The 18753-nt window shown below is 39.9% G+C and overlaps 1 protein-coding gene across 3 annotated transcripts; it reads right to left on the bottom strand.

The window, feature by feature from the left end:
* Positions 1 to 986: 986 nt before the first annotated feature.
* On the bottom strand, positions 987 to 18376 carry KCNMB3 (potassium calcium-activated channel subfamily M regulatory beta subunit 3). 3 transcript variants are annotated; one of them, XM_045198213.2, is made up of 5 exons: positions 17970 to 18376; positions 11017 to 11208; positions 7614 to 7812; positions 6212 to 6442; positions 3593 to 5416 (listed from the first exon to the last, which is right to left on the bottom strand). In XM_045198213.2, exons 1-5 carry the CDS (start codon positions 18074 to 18076, stop codon positions 5339 to 5341), a joined length of 807 nt encoding a protein of 268 aa, XP_045054148.2. In that variant the 5' UTR covers positions 18077 to 18376; the 3' UTR covers positions 3593 to 5338. The 3 variants fall into 3 exon arrangements, with proteins under 3 accessions (XP_053774085.1, XP_045054148.2, XP_024419511.2); XM_053918110.1 differs by lacking the exons at positions 3593 to 5416; positions 6212 to 6442; positions 7614 to 7812 and adding exons at positions 987 to 1180; positions 8826 to 8859; XM_024563743.3 differs by having other exon boundaries at positions 3593 to 6442.
* Between the last annotated feature and the right edge of the window lie 377 nt (positions 18377 to 18753).

Raw genomic sequence — 18753 nt, forward strand, 5'->3', positions numbered from 1 at the left:
TTTCACTCAAGTATTCCACTTGATTCAAGTTTTGCACTTCCTTTTTATCAGTGCAGCACCATTCCTTTTGCTTAGCTGTGTTAATATTTTAGATTACGATAATATTATAGCCATGCTAGTTAGCATGAAGTGACAGTTATGAGCCATAAGGACATTTTCTGACAATTTGTACACAACTACATATAAGTTGTAGCAGGGAGAAAATAAAATAAAATCAGAAAATCAGTCCCTTGTACTTTAGCGTAGTTGGGTAACTGACTCACTACCAACCACAGACTCCATCTCTCATGTTGGCCAATATGGAAAGGGGCTTTTTTGATGCATTTTGTAAGCTATTTAAGTCTATGAATTTATCAAATCATATTTCTTCTGCCACCACAGTAATATTGTGGTTATGCTAAGAGTCATGTACATGTTTACGTGATTCTTATTTTTGTTAATTCTTCTAGGTTAGCAAGGAGGCAGAAAACCAACATTGGTATTTTCTCAAAATATCTTTAATAAGACTGGACTCATTAATTCCAGTGTAAATTTCTGAATGTGATCATTATCCATTGATTTCACAAGAAAAGCCCCTTACCATACTTCATTTATGTTCCTAAGAGTGGTTGGAGAAGTTGGCCTTCATCTGATTTCTAGAAATGTCCTTGGTTATACAACCTAAGTTTCAAATGCATTCAGTGGTTTAAATGTGATTCAGTCCTTTGACTTAATCGGGTTGAATGAAATCTAGAAGAGTATATCCTTTTGGAACATAACACTTTATAACATCTTGGGGATTGTGGCACAACCAAAAGACTACTACTAACACAGCAAATGTTGACTTTGGAAGTTTTAAAAAGTAGCTCCCACCACCCTTTTTAGCCCCATTTATTGTAGCAAATCTATTTCTCTATATTTTTGTCATCCCCTGAATTGAAGCCCTGTGGTGTACTGTATTAATTAGAAAAATGTTTTTAAATGTTCATTTAATGAGGGCCCAAAAGATACTTGACACAGCAAGATGCATGTGTTATTGTGCTGAGAATATAGAATAATACAGTGTCACTAAATCTAAGACCTCTTCCCAATCTTGCTCTTCCTAGCAAGAAGTTGGGCCTGTGGCTGCACTTACTGTTTGTGCTCATCAGAAACTGTCAATGTCTGCTTTTTCTTTAACTTCGCAGTCTGTAACATCACGCTGTTTATTAAAAAAAAAAAAAAAATTACTTTGACTTGTGTCCAAACAATCCTTAGTGTACTATATACTTGAAACAAAAAATTGTGGTAATTATATTTTGCAGTCTTCTGAATACTTAAAAGCAAACCAGTGTTGCTAATAATTAGATTTTAGCTGAATTTGAGTTCTTATCAATAATGAGTAAGAAACATTGATTGAAAACCTAAAACTATTATACCTTAAAAGCCAATTTTTCTGCCCCAGTAAAGTGATGAATATCGGAGAAATATTTGTTTAAATATTAACTTCCTTTAACCATAAAAAATTATATGCTCGTTACTTTAAGCAGATATATATGTATACACATACATGTATAAATGTGTTTGTATGTGTAAACAGACTTTTTTTTTAAGTTAGTTGAAGAACATAACCTAAAAAAGAAGTTAGGTTAGAAGCAGACTGGTTTTGCTTTCAGTTCATATACACCTTGCAAAAGGTAAGTCTGAGCTCTTCTTGGACCCACAATGTATGTGGGCATTGACACTTAGCACTCCTGAGCAATTAACAAGTGATTGCTTAAATTTTATTTGTCAAGTGATTTTAGTGACTTTGAAATAACACTGTTCTAAATTGACTTTGTTCTCTAAGCATAATGTCTCTCTTTCCTGAGATGAACCAACCAGCCACTATATACATGGAAAACTGTAGGAATTGCAACACTTTACACTTCGCACTTTTACAGGGAAGTCTTTGGTATACAAAAGAGTTTACCACAACCTTTTTTAAAAGTACTGTATTTATTTACTAATTTTTTAGGGGGGGGAGAGACATCGATGTGCCAGAGAAACATTCATCAGTTGCCTCTTGCATGTGCCCCCCAACCAGGAACCTGGCCTGCAACCCAGGCATGTGCCCTGACAGGGAATCGAACCAGTGACCTTTCAGCTCATAGGCCAGCACTCAGTCCACTGCGCCACACCAGCCAGTGCTACCACAACCTTTTAAACAGCATATTCTGGACATTTTTTTAATAAGAACTGTATATATTTAAGGTGTACAATATAATGATTTGGTATACATAGTGAAATGATTACTACAGTCCAGCTAATTAACATACCATCTCACAGTTACTATGTATATGATAATGCCTGAAATCTACACTCTTAGCAAATTTCCAGTATTCAAGACAGTATTATTAACTATAGTCATCATGCTGTATACTAAATCTCCAGATTTATTCCCCTTATAACTGAAAGTTTGTACCCTTTAACCAACATCTCCCCCACCTCCCTATGCCTAATAACCACCATACTACTCTGTTTCTATGGATTTGACTTTTTTAGATTCCACATGTATGCAAGTGAAATGCAGTTTTCTTCTTTCTGTGTCTGGTTTATTTTAATACCGTCCAGGTTCATCTGTGTTGTTGCAAATAGGATCTCCTTTTTTAAGACTAAACAATATTCCATTGTATGTGTGTATATATATACACACATTATGTATCTATAACCACAATTTCTTTAGTCTGTTGATGGACACTTAGGGTGTTTCCATGTCTTGGCCATTGTGAATGATGCTTCAGTGGACATGAGAGTGCAGATGTCTCTGGGAGGTACTGATGGCATTTCCTCTGGGTAGAGAGCCAAGAGAGGGATAAAGCTGACTGAATATTGAAACTTAGCAGGATATTTTTGTTATGTACTAACATTTTTAAGCACCTCTGCTAGGTGCCAGAGACTGCACTAGGTATTTCACATACTCTACCTTGTTTATTCCCTAAAATAATCTGCTGAAAGAAGAGATTATCTCCGTTTTACAGATGAAAAGAGAGGCTCTAACAATTCAGCCAAATTGCCCAAGGATACATATCTGAAAAGTTGTAATTGTGGCCTAGAAATTCAAATAACTCTCACTCTGAGACATGTGCTCTCTCCACCATTCCACACCAGAAAGAGGAGAAAACACCAAAATTGTTCATTACTGGTCAAGTCAATGTTGCTCAATTTGATTATTCCATTTATTTGGTAATTTGTGGCTTAAAATTAATTTTTAAAAGGCATCAAATTGAGGATCAAAGTTTCTGGTTTGATTATATCTACATGCAAAAGTTGCTTCAAGTCTCATTCTTTCTATTGTCTATGAAGTAAATTTTCTTAGTAAAATTTTAAAGCTACTTGAAGGCACGTTGGTTTTCAGATTGTTTTAATATATTTTATTGATTATGCTATTACAGTTGTCCAATTTCCCCCCCCCGTTCACTCCCCTCTGCCCTGCACACCTCCTCCCTCCCACATTCCCCCCCTTTAAGTTCATGTCCATGGGTCATACGTATAAGTTCTTTGGCTGCTACATTTCCTATACTGTTCTTACCCTCCCCCTGTCTATTTTCAACCTACCATTTATGCAACTTATTCTTTGTACTTTTTCCCCCTCTATCCCCCTCCCACTCCCCTGTTGATAACCCTCCATGTGATCTCCATTTCTGTGATTCTTTCCTGTTCTAGTTGTTTGCTTAGTTTGCTTCTGTTTTTGTTTTAGGTGTGGTTGTTAATAACTGTGAGTTTGTTGTCATTTTACTGTTCATATTTTTGATCCTCTTTTTCTTAGATAAGTCCCATATAATAAGGGCTTGGTGATGATGAACTCCTTTAACTTGACCTTAACTGAGAAGCACTTTATCTGCCTTTCCATTCTAACTGAAAGCTTTGCTGGATAGAGCAATCTTGGATGTAGGCCCTTGCCTTTCATGACTTGGAATACTTCTTTCCAGCCCCTTCTTGCCTGTGAGGTCTCTTGAGAAATCAGCTGACAGTCTTATGGGAACTCCTTTGTAGGTAACTGTTCCCTTTTCTCTTGCTGCTTCTAAGATTCTCTCCTTCTGTTTAATCTTGGGGAATGTAATTATGGTGTGCCTTGGTGTGTTCCTCCTTGTGTCCAGCTTCTTTGGGACTCTCTGAGCTTCCTGGAAGTCTGTTTCCTTTGCCAGACTAGGAAAGTTCTCCATTATTTGTTCAAACCAGTTTTCAATTTTTTGCTCTTCCTCTTCTCCTTCTGGTACCCCTATAATTTGGATGTTGGAACATTTAAAGATGTCCTGGAAGGTTCCTAAGCCTCTCCTCATTTTTTTGAATTCTTGTTTCTTCATTCTGTTCTGGTTGAATGTTTCTTCCTTCTGGTCCACACCGTTGATTTGAGTCCCAGTTTCCTTCCCATCACTGTTGATTCCCTGTACATTTTCCTTTATTTCACTTAGCATAGCCTTCATTTTTTCCTCTAATTTGTGACCAAATTCAACCAATTCTGTGAGCATCCTGATTACCAGTGTCTTGAACTGTGCATCTGATAGGTTGGCTATCTCTTCATTGCTTAGTTGTTCTGGAGCTTTGATCTATTCTTATTTGGGCCATTTGTTTTTGTCTTGGTGTGCCTGTTACATAAAGGGGTGGAGCCTTAGGTGTTCACACGGTAGGGTAACCCTGGTGGCTGCATTGTGATGCTGTATGTGGGGAAGGGGTCTGAGGGGTCTTCCCTCTGCCGGATTTCAGTCTCTTCCCCTGCTACCCACAATCAAATTTGGCCCTTCTGATGCTGCTTCTCAGTGTGTGGGTTTGTGTATGTTCTAGGACCCTGTGGGTCTCTACAACAAACTCTCCTGTGAGGCTGGGAGTTTCTCCCACTGCTGCCTCAACCTCCACAAGTGTTTTCAATCACTTGTTTGAGGCTTTATTTCCCTGCTGGAGCCCTGGGTTGCATGGTCTGTCACTGGGTCCACCAGCTGCTGCCTTGCCCACCTTGGTCCTCTAGCCACCGCCTTGCCCAAGTCCTCTCTGCCCAGCTGCCCGTCTCCACCCCTCCTACCGGTCTGGATGAATGTGTCTTCTTCAACTCCTTGGTTGTCGGACTTCCATACAGTTCTATTTTCTGTCAGTTCTTATTGTTTTTTGTTTTTAAATTGTCGTTGTCCTTCTTTTGGTTGTGCAAGGATGCACAGTGTGTCTACTTATGCCTCCATCTTGGTCAGAAGTCGTCAGAACAGGTTTTCAACTCATATTCAGCTTAATCTGGAAAGAACCTTTTGGGAGAGTCTTGTGACTCATTATTTAAATACCCACAGTTGATTCCTCAATTAATGTATGGACAGTTGTTGCGTATCCACGTGAGACTTTTGTACAATGCACATTACCTGATACAAATGTTAAATTCCATCCAGTACGGCTTTATCCTTACTTCACAACACATTTCTCGCCATCTCTCCCACTGTCACCAGAAAATGCACAAAGAACAACATGAGCTTACAGAAAGCATAATTAACTAATAAAATATTGCTGAAAGAAAAATTCCATGGTACATATTAAAGTTAAGTACAAATAACTCTTAACTTAGTGAATTTTCAAGGCAGAGGCTTCCCTCTGTCATGAATGGTGAAGGAAAATGGCAGATCCATGTTTTTAGATTACCAAATTACTATCTTCCTCTAGCGAATAAACAGTTCTTCATCTGGAATTTTTTTGAGATGTATTTTAACGTGAACTATACTGCATAGAACTAGACTGGTTGTTCAGTGCTCAGTAGGTTAGATACCCTCATCATGTATTTCCACATTGACAAGTTCTAGCTAGAGCTGAAATTAGGTAAGGGACAACTACCTTGAGCTCATTTTACCACGTAAGAACAAAAAGTGCTTCTTTGGCTCAGGTGGAAAGAGATTTGGAGTAGAAAAGATGGTGAATCTGTACGTATTTATAAGATAAATAGAATACATATGAGACTTTAAATTTTTTTTTCATTCCCATATCATACTTAACTGCCTCTCACGGCTAATTTGCAAGCAAGCATAATTAAGTCCTCAAGTGCAGAAATTCCAGGTTTCTGAAGGCCAGGACTTCAATTTGGCCACCACCTTAAGATTTCTCTGTTCCTCCCCTTGCTTCTCCCCACACTCCACAGTTTGAATCGATGCTGTTCCCTATAAGGTACTTGGCCACCTGCCTCATCCCTAAATGCAGTGCTATACTGTTCACATAGTAGGGACAGGTACTGTGTTAATCGCACCATGCCAACAATCAGGACACCACCCAGCAGAGTCAACGAAGGCCAAAGGAAACAGTGGAAGATAACCATTTGGTTGTACTTTTTTATGAGAATGACATCTTCAGATTGGCTGTCTGGACTGTAGAAGCATGAAAAGGGGGTCCCATTTTTGTGATCGAAGAACTCCTTCATGTCCAGAGTGCTGTTGAGCAAATCACTCCTATCTTGGTGGCACTTAGGTGTGTAAAAGCACTAGGAATATGGAGAAGGAAGAAAGATGAGGAACTGTTCCCAATATCAAACACTTAACAGTTTTAATTCTGAAAGCTTCAAAGTGAAGCTATTGATGGGGAGTTTCAGCCTCAGAAGATGGTGAAACAAATCTATTACATAGCTCATGGGGAGGGGTTGGCAGGAGGGCACAGAGTGAAACGGCCATTCCCAGGCACTAAGCAGGAATGTGGGAAAGTATTTTTAGAATAAAGACATTGCAGAATAGGCAATGACCAACTTCATAAGGACCACACTCCTGATGTGCGGGTACTGGGTCTCTTCCTGGACAGTAACTCAGTCCATTTGTCACTCAACAAATATTTGTTGAGCTTTCTATGCGCTTTCAACACCTATTGATCCCTTTATTATCTTTGTCTTGATTTCCTGTAGTAAAATCTTTCCCTAAAGGATTAGCATATCGAGGCTTTTGTCCTAGGCCCACAGAGAGGGGCCCTGCCTGGGCTCTCTGGTTCCTGGGAGGCAGAACCAGGGGACAAAGGAGCTCTATCACCTGGTGATTTTTGCAAAAAAAGTTTGAGGTTTAATATCACCTCCACTAGGCACTCCAAGTAGTGTGCCAATGGCCTATAAAAATGTTGGAGACCTTAAAAATTATTGCATCCAAAATAGAAAACAGAAATCATCAGATTAAAATTAGTGATTAAGTAAAGGCAATAAAGTGTCACATGTCAAGTAATCTCATACAACTCGGCTTTGATTAGTAGATGTATATGTATACTTTACATTATATGAGCCAGCTGAGTAACTTACTAAAATCAAAATTATAGTAGTCCTTTAAATTTCTCTGAGGAGAAAAACTGATTTATTTAAGGTGGACTGTGGTGCCTTTTACCATTTTTGATATGACGGGGAGTGGGACCTCCAAAAGCAAGACTTCCCAGAAATGACTTCAGTCTATAAATTTCAGACACAAATTTGTGAAATTGGAATAATTTCTCCCATTTCTATTTACTCCATTTTTCCTCCAATGATGCTTTTAGCTTCATTTATCCAGATTTGACCACTCTCAAAACATTAACTGGAAGGAAACAAACTTATCCCTAGGGGTGGCTGGGCCTATTGCATTGTGCAAAGGACAGCCTGGTCTGAAAGGGTTGCTGTAACCAGAACTTTGTAATTAGAACATTACCTTGGAATTTATCTGGACAGCCTCTTCATTATAATGTAGGAGAGCTTTCTGACCTGAATGGGTGAGGTTCACAAACACCTGAAGACAAGGGTACTTGCCCTGACCTTGGCAATCCACAGCACAGGTGAAAGAACAGTCCAACCAGTCATCCGTGATACATGTATGGATGATAGTGCAGTTCGATTCTTCTCTCTGAGTGCTTCAATTTGAAAAAATTAAATAAATGATCTTCACCCTCTGGAAAATGTAGTTCTATATTTCTAATGTGGTAACCTGAGACATTTGTCTATGTTGAGTAATGAAAGACCATCACAGAAGGCACACAATAACCAGGGAGCATGGAGGACCTGGAGCAGGAAATAAAGAGCAGCGAAGGCCAAGTTCATCTCAATTATGACCCTCCAGGCACATTTCCCACTACACCAACCTTTAGATCAATGGTTTTCAAGCTTCAAAATCGTCTGAGTGAGTTTGTTAGAATGAAGAATTTGTTAAAATGTGGATTCCATGCTTCACTCGCAGAGACTCAGATTCAGTTGATATGAGTTAAAGCCCAGAAATCCCTGTCTATTGAACAATTTTTAAGAAACATGTATTTGGAGAACCATACTTTGGTCAATATTACCCTAAATACTGCAATCAACAAGATTCGCACATACTCAGAAATCATTATCTCTCATGCCTCATCATCCTAAACTGCATCCTTCAGAGGAAGTCCAACCACAAGGCTTAGTCAATGCAGCCTCCAAAAGTTCTGGTAACAAAGTACAATTCCATTTACATTGACCTGATGTGCTTCCAAAGATGCAAATGCAAATCATGCAAGGAATTTCTCATTAGAAAACTTACCGTGTTTTTGCTCTTAGTAATTGCTTGAGGGTCAGGACCTATATCCTATTCACCTTTACATTCCTCAAAGCTTAAAGCACAATGCCTCTCGTATAGTAAAGTCTCAGTAGATGTTGTACTGAATTAACTTTTACTTGGAAAACATTCCTTGAGAATTTGCATATGTATGCCATGCACAGAATGTCACAGCAGCAATGAGAAGTGGCAGAGAAAATTCCTGCCCATGAAGACTTTGGGGTGGTGTTGAAGAGAAAGGATACGTAGGTATGAAATAATTAGAGAACAAGTCCAAGATAGAGTAAGTGAGGGTGAGAGGATGTGCTTTGATTGAATGTATAGGACAAGCTCCTGATGCACACTCACCTCCAAGTGGGTTCCTGCGTTTATTTCCTGGTGCCTTAAAAACAAGAAGGTAAGTAGCAAATCCTAAAGTCAATATTTGAAAAGTGTTGTTAGCCAGGTTCATACTGCACTCTCATTAAGATCTTTGACCATCAGTCATCATTTTGCTTTCTTAATATAACAAACCTGAGTCAGATGGTGCAGTTTAACGTGATCTTAAGGCATTTTTTAAAAAATCACTGGATGAGACCTAGAAGAATAAAATGCCGGATGAGTGAAAATGCAAAGATGGAAAGTAAGGTTTTTCACAGGTTTAGCACTGGCCTGCTTTTTCACAAAATTCATTTCTCTACTTATTTAGAATGGGCATATTTAAGAAACATTTAGAATTGTCTGCTTATCTGTGTTAGAACTTTAGCTCTCTAAATCCTAACTAAGTGACAAGTGGAGGATGACTTGAGCCTTCTTTGAAGATCTCAGGAAGCTCCAATATAGAGAGCGGGACACTCTTTGCGATGCACAGGGGCCAGGCCAGAGCCTTCCAAGTGGAACCAGGGGTGTATTTAGGGCCGAAAAAAATGAGTATGTTCTTTCAATAGTGTTGTGTGTCCATTTGTCTACAAATAGACAAAATCCATCATTTGACTCAGAGATGAGGGTTTAAGGGAGTGGGGTACATATAAGCTACCCAAGCCTCTTAACTGTCATCTTTTATGGAGTGAAACTTATCTCTGGTGTCACAAGATCACAAGGCAAAAGAGAGATGACGATTCACCACTCTTAAGCATTCAGCAAATTAAATAATTTCCAGAAATGTTTAGAAAAGTATTTGTTTTAATATGAGCAACAGCTTGACACCAATTTGCAAAAGGTATCCTTAAACCATCTCCCAAATATATCACATTTTTTAAAAAGTATTCTGTGTGCACACACACATTTATTCGGTTTACATAGATATATGTAATACAGACTAGATAGAAATTAGATAGGTAGATATAAAATAGAATAACAGGAAAAGGAAAGTCGAAAACTAGAATGAAGTCAAGAGTGAGGTTCAAACATGAAACCAGCAGATCATAAGATCCCTTATGAGAAATTACACTTGGCTTTGAGCTTCTTAACAGCAAAAGCAATAAAGGAAACACAGCCAGGCATAGCATTGCTGGTGTCCATTGAATAAACATAAGTAGGTTGGTCAGCAGCAGCAGAACAGATTCTCTGGTGCTAATACCAAATAGGAAATGCCCTGTGGCCCTTCTGAGAGTGGCACTGTGTGCTACAGCAGATGGTCACCTCCACATTGTTGCCCTAATAATGTTAACACAGGAATGGTGGGAGATGACTCTCATAAATAACGAAAGTAGGCCACCCACTTCCTCTTCTATGACCCCTTTTCACTGAACTCATAGGCCTTCCTTTTCCCATTCCCCCTGGACCTTGCTTTCCCAGCACTGCCCTCCCTCAAAGTACTTCCAGTTATGTGAGCCATTCTCCAAAATTAAACAGCTCCTCTCCTGCCCCCCATTGCAGGGAACTTCATTTAAGTATTGGGAAATTCTTGCCTTATGTCAGAATGACAGGCAGATTTTTTTCCTGGCTATGTGGCCTTGGCAAGTTACTTGGTCTTTCTGAGCCTCAGCTTTTTCATTTATAAAATTAAAAGAATGCTTCCATCATAGGTTTGTTGTAGGTTTAAATAGGATAAAACATAGTATATTTGTCACATATTACATATTTAATAAATGGTAACTATTATTACATGTATCTAATAAGGAAATTGATTAAAAGAAAAGGAAGGAAACATATTTATTGAGCAACTACTATGGGCCAGGAAGACATTGTCAAACTCAAAAAACTCAGACTCAAAAACTTATTTTGCTCATGTAAGATGACTTCAATGCACCTTCCCTGTGTGTTAAAGGAAGGATGTGTCACCTACATGCATGCCTAATTTGTGAATTAGTTGTTGAAAGTATTTTTGAGATTGGAGTTGGGGAGGAGCAAAGAAATATCCTCTACTTTCTTAGCACCTCTTCCTCCACACCTAGCTGCCTCCCAGCACTGAGGGAGGGACAAGTGATCCTATCTTCCCCGTCCTCAGCTCCGGTCAGAAGGGCTGCAGAAACCAAAGCCAGACTCCCCTCCCCTACCCATTGTGCCTGCATCTCATCTGAATCGAGAACACTTGGTCAAATCTCTCTCTGTTTCTTACCTGAGCATGAAGGGCTTTAGGATGGTTATTCCAAACAAGAAGAACATTAGAACTGAGAAGCCCATCATTGTGAACCCGAGCAGCATGGCTCGGTCCTCTCCAGCACTGGAAGGCAGCTGCTTTTGCCCATCCGGTGGGTCCCCACCATTGTGGTATGTATTTCTCTTCCTCCCTGAGGTAGATAAGGCTGTCCTTTGGTGGAAATGGGAAAGAGGTATTTCAATAGTCTCATAAAGAAGTCGGAACAATTACCAGCCCATGGCGGGTGGAGGGATCATCCCATTTGCTGCCCACCTAAGGTTTGTGAGCAGATTCGATGCAACACAATGAGATCCCATATTCAGAGCTTGGTGAAAAGTCTTATCTGAACATGCTAAAATGATGTGTTATAACATTTTTTTCTGGAACAGAACAAATAACACTAAGGAATGTTGCCTGGTGGAAGTCTTCAGAGACTTGTCTAATCAATGACTAGGAAAGAATTACCTGAAAAACTAGCTTTTGTTTGTTTTATGTAAATAAATATTATGAACTTGCTTATCTTTCAGGGTTATTGCACATGCCCTTGAAAGTATTTTTAACATTCTTTTCTGAATTTCATTTGGAAAGAATGACTCAGAAAGTTCACATTTGGAATTAACAGCATCCTGACCTAGGATTTGACTTGATCTTTCATATCCAGCTATTGCTGGAAGGGCAGCCTACCTGCCACAGGTCTCTCTGGCCCGAGGCCCAGTCCACTCAGAATGATGAAGGTGTCACTGCTGTCTTCTCTCCCTTCACCCCACTTCTCTCTGTCCATGAGTGGCCCTATGTGTCTCTCTTCCCACTCCGTGCTCTGCCCCAGCAAAGGATGTAATAAAGTCTTGCACAATGGGGTGTACAGTGAATAGTAAGGTCCAACACAAAGGTTACAAACTGGTGACCCATGGACAGGATCCAGCCCATAAATGCATTTTGTTTGGCTTTGTGTGTGTGTGTTTTTAATGTGTGGTTAGTTACTAACACTCTAAAAATCATGAAATCTCATAAAAATGCTGATTTCTGACTTTTAAAAGCATCACAAGGTCCATATTTCTGCGTATGAACAGCTGGCCAACCTGAGCAGAGGCTGCTGCTGAGGACAGCAGTGTGGTCTCCCATTTGCCTCAGTCCCGCCACTTCCTATGGCCAGTGTCACTTATTTGCTGTCCTCTGCTCTGAACTGTCCCCTTCAGGCCTGAAGGTAATTCCAATTTGAGAGGCTTAACAAAACCTTGAGCCAAACAAATGCAGCTATAATGGTAGAGAGTCAGGCTCCATTCAGCTGCATAAAAGCTGTCTAATTTTGAAGCCAAGCAAAACCCCTGTCAAGGGAACTGCTAGGTTTTGGGGGGTTTTTTCTTCCCAGAGCATGTGTTATACGTTATCCCCCACCCTTCCCCTTCTTTTCCCTAGCTCCCTTTCTACTGGCAACATCTTCAAACTCCAAAGAGAGTAAGGGGGATGTCAGACAATCCAGGATGTTTCAGGGGCCCACACCAGGAGGCACTGCCTCCAGAGACGGCAGTTCTCTGTGGTTAGGGATACTTTGGGGATCAAGGACCTGGTTGGGGGATTTTTAGTCTCCTTTGATATTTTAGTCACTCTCTATCATCCCATCCTCAGAGAATGAGCAGGAGAAAACTTTGAGCCAGTATATTTTACAATGTCTGTCACACAGACATGACAGATTAAGGGTTTTAGTCCCAAAGTAAAGTTTGGATAGTTTGTTGGGCACACTGCCAGTACCCAGCATCCTGCATTCTCCCTGGGGCTCTGGAACTGGACTTCAGTTGCTTTGTAGCATAAAGTGTCCTGGAGGTTTACTGTAGTGAAGAAGCTTGTTAGGAAGTCTCTTTGGCATTTCCGATGCACTGACTTAACAAACCCAATTATAATTGTATGATACACAAAACTGGCATAACCTGATTCTGATCTAATTGAGGAATAAGACCGACCTGGTCGTATAATACTAGACTATTTTCTCTTTCTAATATTTCTGCCCACGTTGTTTCAAGGCTGTATGAAAAGTGAACAACCTCACTGAGCACTTTTTAATTCATGTTTGGGGGGAAGGATGACATAAAATAATCACTAAAAATGAACACACAGATATGTTTTTATTATTGTAAAAGTAATTAAGCTGTTTCACTTGGATGGTGGACTGGACACCTACTCTAACTGCTAACAGCTACAAATTCTGGCCAAAGCTTTTTTAAGAAAGTTGGAAATACTCAAAGGACAAAACCTCTTTGAAAGTAGGAACTTAGGGAAGAAAGTAAATGGAAGGAAACTTTTACCTTGAGGGCGTTTGCAGAACTTGGTGACCTTGAGCTTCAGCATCACACTGTGTGGAGCAAAGGAGGACAGGAAACAATGCCCAGGGCCTATCCAGGGTATGGGACTTAATACACCACTGAGCTAACACTGACCCCAAAGGACCCCATACTCAATGTAAGAATAAACTAGAAATAACCACCTCAAACCCCGAAACTAGTAGAGGAGGGAAATTACAATCTCTCCCCTGAGATTTTGTAACTTTAAGGTGATCCTCAAGAGAATTTTAGCCTGAATTCACACTACCCAGGAAATTCAAAAACCCTAACCTAGTAATTGTGTTTAATGTTGTCACAAGTACATGTCCCTTTGACAGCTGGCAGAAGCAAACACATACCTTAGAGGAACTCACCTCAAAGGAATCCTATAAAGTTTCAAGGAGTATGTGTTCTTACTCAAAAGTCATAAAACACACAGCAAGGGACTTTGAGTGGGAAAAAATAGACAACAGAATCAGACCCACCAAAAACTTCAGATATTTAGACAGTATATAAAACTGTATCTATAATATATTTAAAGAAATCAAGAAAGGATGAGAAATATGAGAAAGAGCCAAGGACTCTAAAATATGCCCAATCTAATATTTAAAAATCAAATAGAATTTCTAGAAAAAAATAAAATAATTGAAATTAAAAAACTCAGTGGAAAGATCTAACAGATTAGATACAACTGAAAAGCTAATTAGTAACCAGAGGGATTTGCAAAACAGATTATAATGCAGAAAGGTTTCTTTAATAGCAAATGCAGAGAGGACATGAACAATAAATAGCGAATGTCTAACATAAAGCCTTTCCAGAATTGCAGGAAAAAGAGAAGAGAAATAAAGTCAGAAGTAATATTTTTAAAAGATAGTAAAATTCCAGAATTGATGAAGACCACAGTCCCCAGATTCCAGAAGCCCATTGAGATAAAATAAAAAGAAGCCCACACCTACACACATCACAGAGATGTTGCACAGACACTAAGATAAGCCAAAGCTTAAAAGCTTAAAAGCAGCCAGAGGGAAAGACAGACTAACTTCAAAGGAATGACAGATAGGCTGAAACTTCTCTACAGCAGGGAGAGAAATGCTGTCAATATGCTGAGAGAAAGTAACTACAGAACTCCATAACAAGCAAAAATCCCTCAAGAATAAGTATGAAATAAAGACATTTCAGAAGCACACAAAGCTGAGTTGACCACCAATCAAACCCCACTAAGGAAAAGGTCAGGGATTCACCTGAGACAGGGAAAACAATTCAGATGGAACAGCTGCGATTTAAACAGAAATGCAGAGGAATTAAGGGGTTAAAAAAAAGACACTGACTTTATAAAGTAATAATATCTAAATTTAATTAAATATTTAAATTTAAATTATTTTAAAATTTTTAAATAAAATTACCATCATCATACGGAGTTCAAAGAAAAGATAAATACATAACAAGAGCATACAGCGTACAGGGGATGACAGCGTGTGTGCTAAAAGCCCAATATTTTTCGGACAGAACACACAGACATTTATTTCTCTTTTGGTAAGTTCAAGGCTGCGTGCTAAAATTTCTGGAGTATCCACTAAGAGAGTTTAAATAGGTGATTTAACTTCCTAACTAGTAGAGGAAAAAAGAATGGAAGGGAAGAAAAATCAATCCAAAAAAAAAAAGCAAGAAAGAGAGTGAAATCCCATGGAAAAGACAGGACAAGCAGCACAAAAACGTGATAGAATAAATCCAAGTACACCAGTGATGATAATAAATCTACATGGATTAAATGACACAGTTTAAAGAGAAGGATTGTCAGACTAGATTTAAACATAATTTTTATGAAAGATGCATCTAAAACACAGATATAGAAAGGTTGAAATTTGTCAAGCAAAGTCTAACAAAAAGCTTTAAGTGAAGAAGGTAATAACATTAATTAAAGGCTTGAAAATTCACCTGAAAAATCTAACAATACTAACTTATATGTCCCTAATAGCATTGCCTTATTAACAGAACTACAGGGGGAAATAGACAAATCCACTGTCAGATTATGAGGTATTTTTACATACTCCCTCAGTAATTCATAGCTTAACCAGACAATTCAGTAAGCAAATAGATTTGAGCAATTCAATTAACAAGCTATATCTCAATGATAATATAGAATACCATCCCCTACAGAAAATATATTCTCCTCAAACATGTATGGAACATTTATGAGACCTAATCACAAGCTGAGCCATTAACAAAACCCTCAACAAATGTCAAAAAATTCATGAAAGTAATAGTACTTTTTTTATGTTCATCTTATGAAGTTCAAAAAATAAAGAAAAGTCACCCGCATTTCTACTACTTAGAGGTAATGACTGTTCATTTAGTGGGTTATTCTCCTCCTCTATATTGTATTAAATAGAATGAGATCACACTGGATATAGGGGTTTATTTTTAATCATGCCTTTTTCATTCAACCTAATAAGCACTTTCCCGTGTCAGTATCAATTCTTTGTAACACTTCTGTTAGATACATAATACTATTCCATCAGTTGGATATGCCATAATTTCCTTAACCATTTCCTTATTGTTGAATAAGTTTTCCAGGACCGTAAACATCCCTATAATTAACTGTGTGGTATTTACAAGCACCTTTCATCCAAGGACCTCAAAGCACTTAAGAATGATCTAATTTTGCTCTCCAGCCAGAGGTAAGTAAACAGCATTTTTATTCCTTTTTGCCAGCAGTACATCTCCTCTTGTAACCAGTCTAACCCGAAGATGTTTCATTCAGTCAAGGCAGAACCCACCCCCTTTCTGTCACCTCCCCTGCAGACAGAACTGACTTTCACATGCTCTGATACTACACATTGCTACAGGGGCCTCCTGGCTTAACCTGAGGCAAACTCAATTTCAAAGGCTTGAACATGCTCATTGGGGTGTGATCCCGGCAGATGCCAGCAGCCTCTCCCTCTTACACTAACTTGAGCAAAAAGTGTTCCAGAAAGGACTCGTGGATGCACACAACAGTGTGGTGATTGCGTGGGGAGGAGGGTATGAGGAACTTAATGGTAATGGGGGGAAAAAACCACAATAAAGATAAATAAAAGTGTTCCTTAGAAAGACGCCGCGGTTCGTCAAAGCCTGATATTCATCTGCCACTCGTGTCACATGTGTATGTAATATCTAAGCATTGTGTATGTTAAATTAATGTTTCCCTCTAATTTGTTTGTGTTGCTGGAGAGATTTGGGTAATTGTTTTTACCCTTCTATTTTTTTTTAATTATAAAATCATTTAACATCTTCTTTTGTAACAGCTAAGAGGCCAAGTCGACGAGGTCCATCGAGTTTGGTAAGTGGAAAAAGCAATAATCCAGTCATGGGCTTCAGAAATGAAAATGGGAGACTATTGCTGCGGGGAGAACACAGCTGCTCTTCCGTCTGGTTAATTATGTAAGAACGGGGCATTAAAACTTGTTCCATTGCAAGTCTGTCACTTGATCTTCTGCCATACAGTGATACACTTTGTCTTTTCACAAAAGCATTAGTTCATTTAAGAGAGAAGTGTTTTTTGCCTGTATCTCTTTCCTCTGTGGTCTGTCTGTTCCTTCCTCCTTCAGCTCCCACATCCGTCCAAACCCCTGTATCTCACTGTCCTGCGTTCTCTCTTTCAAATATCCTTGAGTGTCTGTAGTTAAAGGGTGAGGGAAGTGGGTAATGTGATGACCATCGTGATCTTTATTGTTTCCACTTTCTCAGCTCCCAACTCCGCTTCAACCACTGACAAACCATCAGGTTTTTGGATAGAGTGAGTGAAGCTGGCTGTGAAATGTACCCCTCTGAGGAATAAATTGGCTAGTTTTTCAGATCCCATTCTTCCAGTACCCTCAGGCATTGTTGCTTTTCTGTCAATTTTGGTGCCCGCTTCTGACTGTCCCCCCCCAAACCAGGGAACAAGCAGAGAGAGTGCAGCTTAAGGCCCTCAGACCCTCTGCTTTGCATTCCCCTAGGGAGAAAAGAGGTCCTTAAGATAGCTTAACTAGCTCACTTCCCCCCTTAAGAAGTTACCTCACTTCCTCCCTTAAGGTGGTTAATAACAACGTCTGAAATGTACAGACAGTATGATGAAATACTACAGAGAGCATGCTAGGCTATTACTATCTCCATTTCACTGACCAGGGGATGAGGCAGAGAGAAATTGCGTGACTTGCTCACAGCCATCCAGCTAGTTAAGTGGCGGAGCTGGGATTTGAATGCAGGCCTGTGACTCCAAGACCCAAGCAGGTTTCAACAATGGGACCAAATGCTGGCAGTCATTTCCTCATTCCTTCACTCAAGCAAGAGGTATTTATTGAGCACCAACCATGTGCTAGGCCATGTTCTAGTGGTGGGGAGCCAGAGAGGAATTTAAAAGGTCACTGGCCTCCAAGAACTTGCAACCTGGAGGAGGAAACCAAGGAGAAAGGATGGAGCCTCCTGGACATCACTGCTGCTGGGGAAGCCTCCAGTTTTCCCTGGGAGGCAGCAAGTGGGCACCCTCAGAGGATGATGACCAAACTCAAAAACCAGACTTGTCATGGCTGTTCTTCTTCTAGCTGCTTGTTGAGCGAGATTCCCATTACAGGCTGAGAGATTCTGGTGGTGACTTACCTCCCCTGGCGCTGCCGGCCACCCTGGAGTGTAATTTGAACGGGGATGCTGAACGGCTGCATGAGACCAAGGGGCTGGGCAAGATGGACCCCTTTCACCTGAGTCATAGCCTCTGAGGGCACCAGAAGGGTGATACTCAAGCATCAACGGGAGCGGGGTCCCAGAGGGAGCCACCAGTGTCCCACAAGGGCAGCCATCAAAAGCACCACTGCCTCCAAAGCTGCCACCTGGTGCTGGGTGGTGCCTGCTTTGCTGGACAGGTGGGAAGTCAGGGCAGGCCTGCCTGTGGCTCTGCAAATTCCAAATGAGGCTGAGCAGTCAGTTCTAGAACCTCAAGAAGCCCCTGCATAATTTTCTGCAGCCAAACTCCCCACAGTCTCCCAGTACCTGGCCTCCGCCTCGTCACTTATGTTCTGCCTCAGCAGCCAGGTGCATCACCATAGAGACCTAACCACTTGTGGAAAGTTCTGAGGCCCAAGGGACCCTATATAATTGGTGAGGAGAGATGTACTCAGTTTAAGGTTTATAAAAAGAGGAAATGTGTTGCCCTGGCCACGTTTCCTTTTTCACAAGTTGTCTGTTAAGCTGCAATAGATTAGAGAATGAATTTTTCTGATTAATGCATGTTCTGATTAAGAGAATGTTTCTATACCACATGTGATTTCCCAAATTTTCAAGATCCAAAGGACCATCAAATAACTGACCATTAAGTTACGTCAGAGGTTTAAAAACTATCAAATACCATGTTACCATTCTTCGATAACCTGAAAGACATTTGGAGATC

This window comes from Desmodus rotundus, chromosome 2 (assembly GCF_022682495.2).
Source record: "Desmodus rotundus isolate HL8 chromosome 2, HLdesRot8A.1, whole genome shotgun sequence".
Lineage (NCBI taxonomy): Eukaryota > Metazoa > Chordata > Mammalia > Chiroptera > Phyllostomidae > Desmodus > Desmodus rotundus.

Excerpts from the sequence above, each read along its gene's own strand:
- KCNMB3 (XM_024563743.3), bottom strand. The coding sequence starts at position 18,076 with ATGACTCAGGTGAAAGGGGTCCATCTTGCCCAGCCCCTTGGTCTCATG. Across the intron at positions 11,209-17,969 it reads GGCCGGCAGCGCCAGGGGAG|GACAGCCTTATCTACCTCAG; the intron begins GTAAGTCACCAC and ends TTTCCACCAAAG. Across the intron at positions 7,813-11,016 it reads CTAAAGCCCTTCATGCTCAG|CACTCAGAGAGAAGAATCGA; the intron begins GTAAGAAACAGA and ends TTCAAATTGAAG.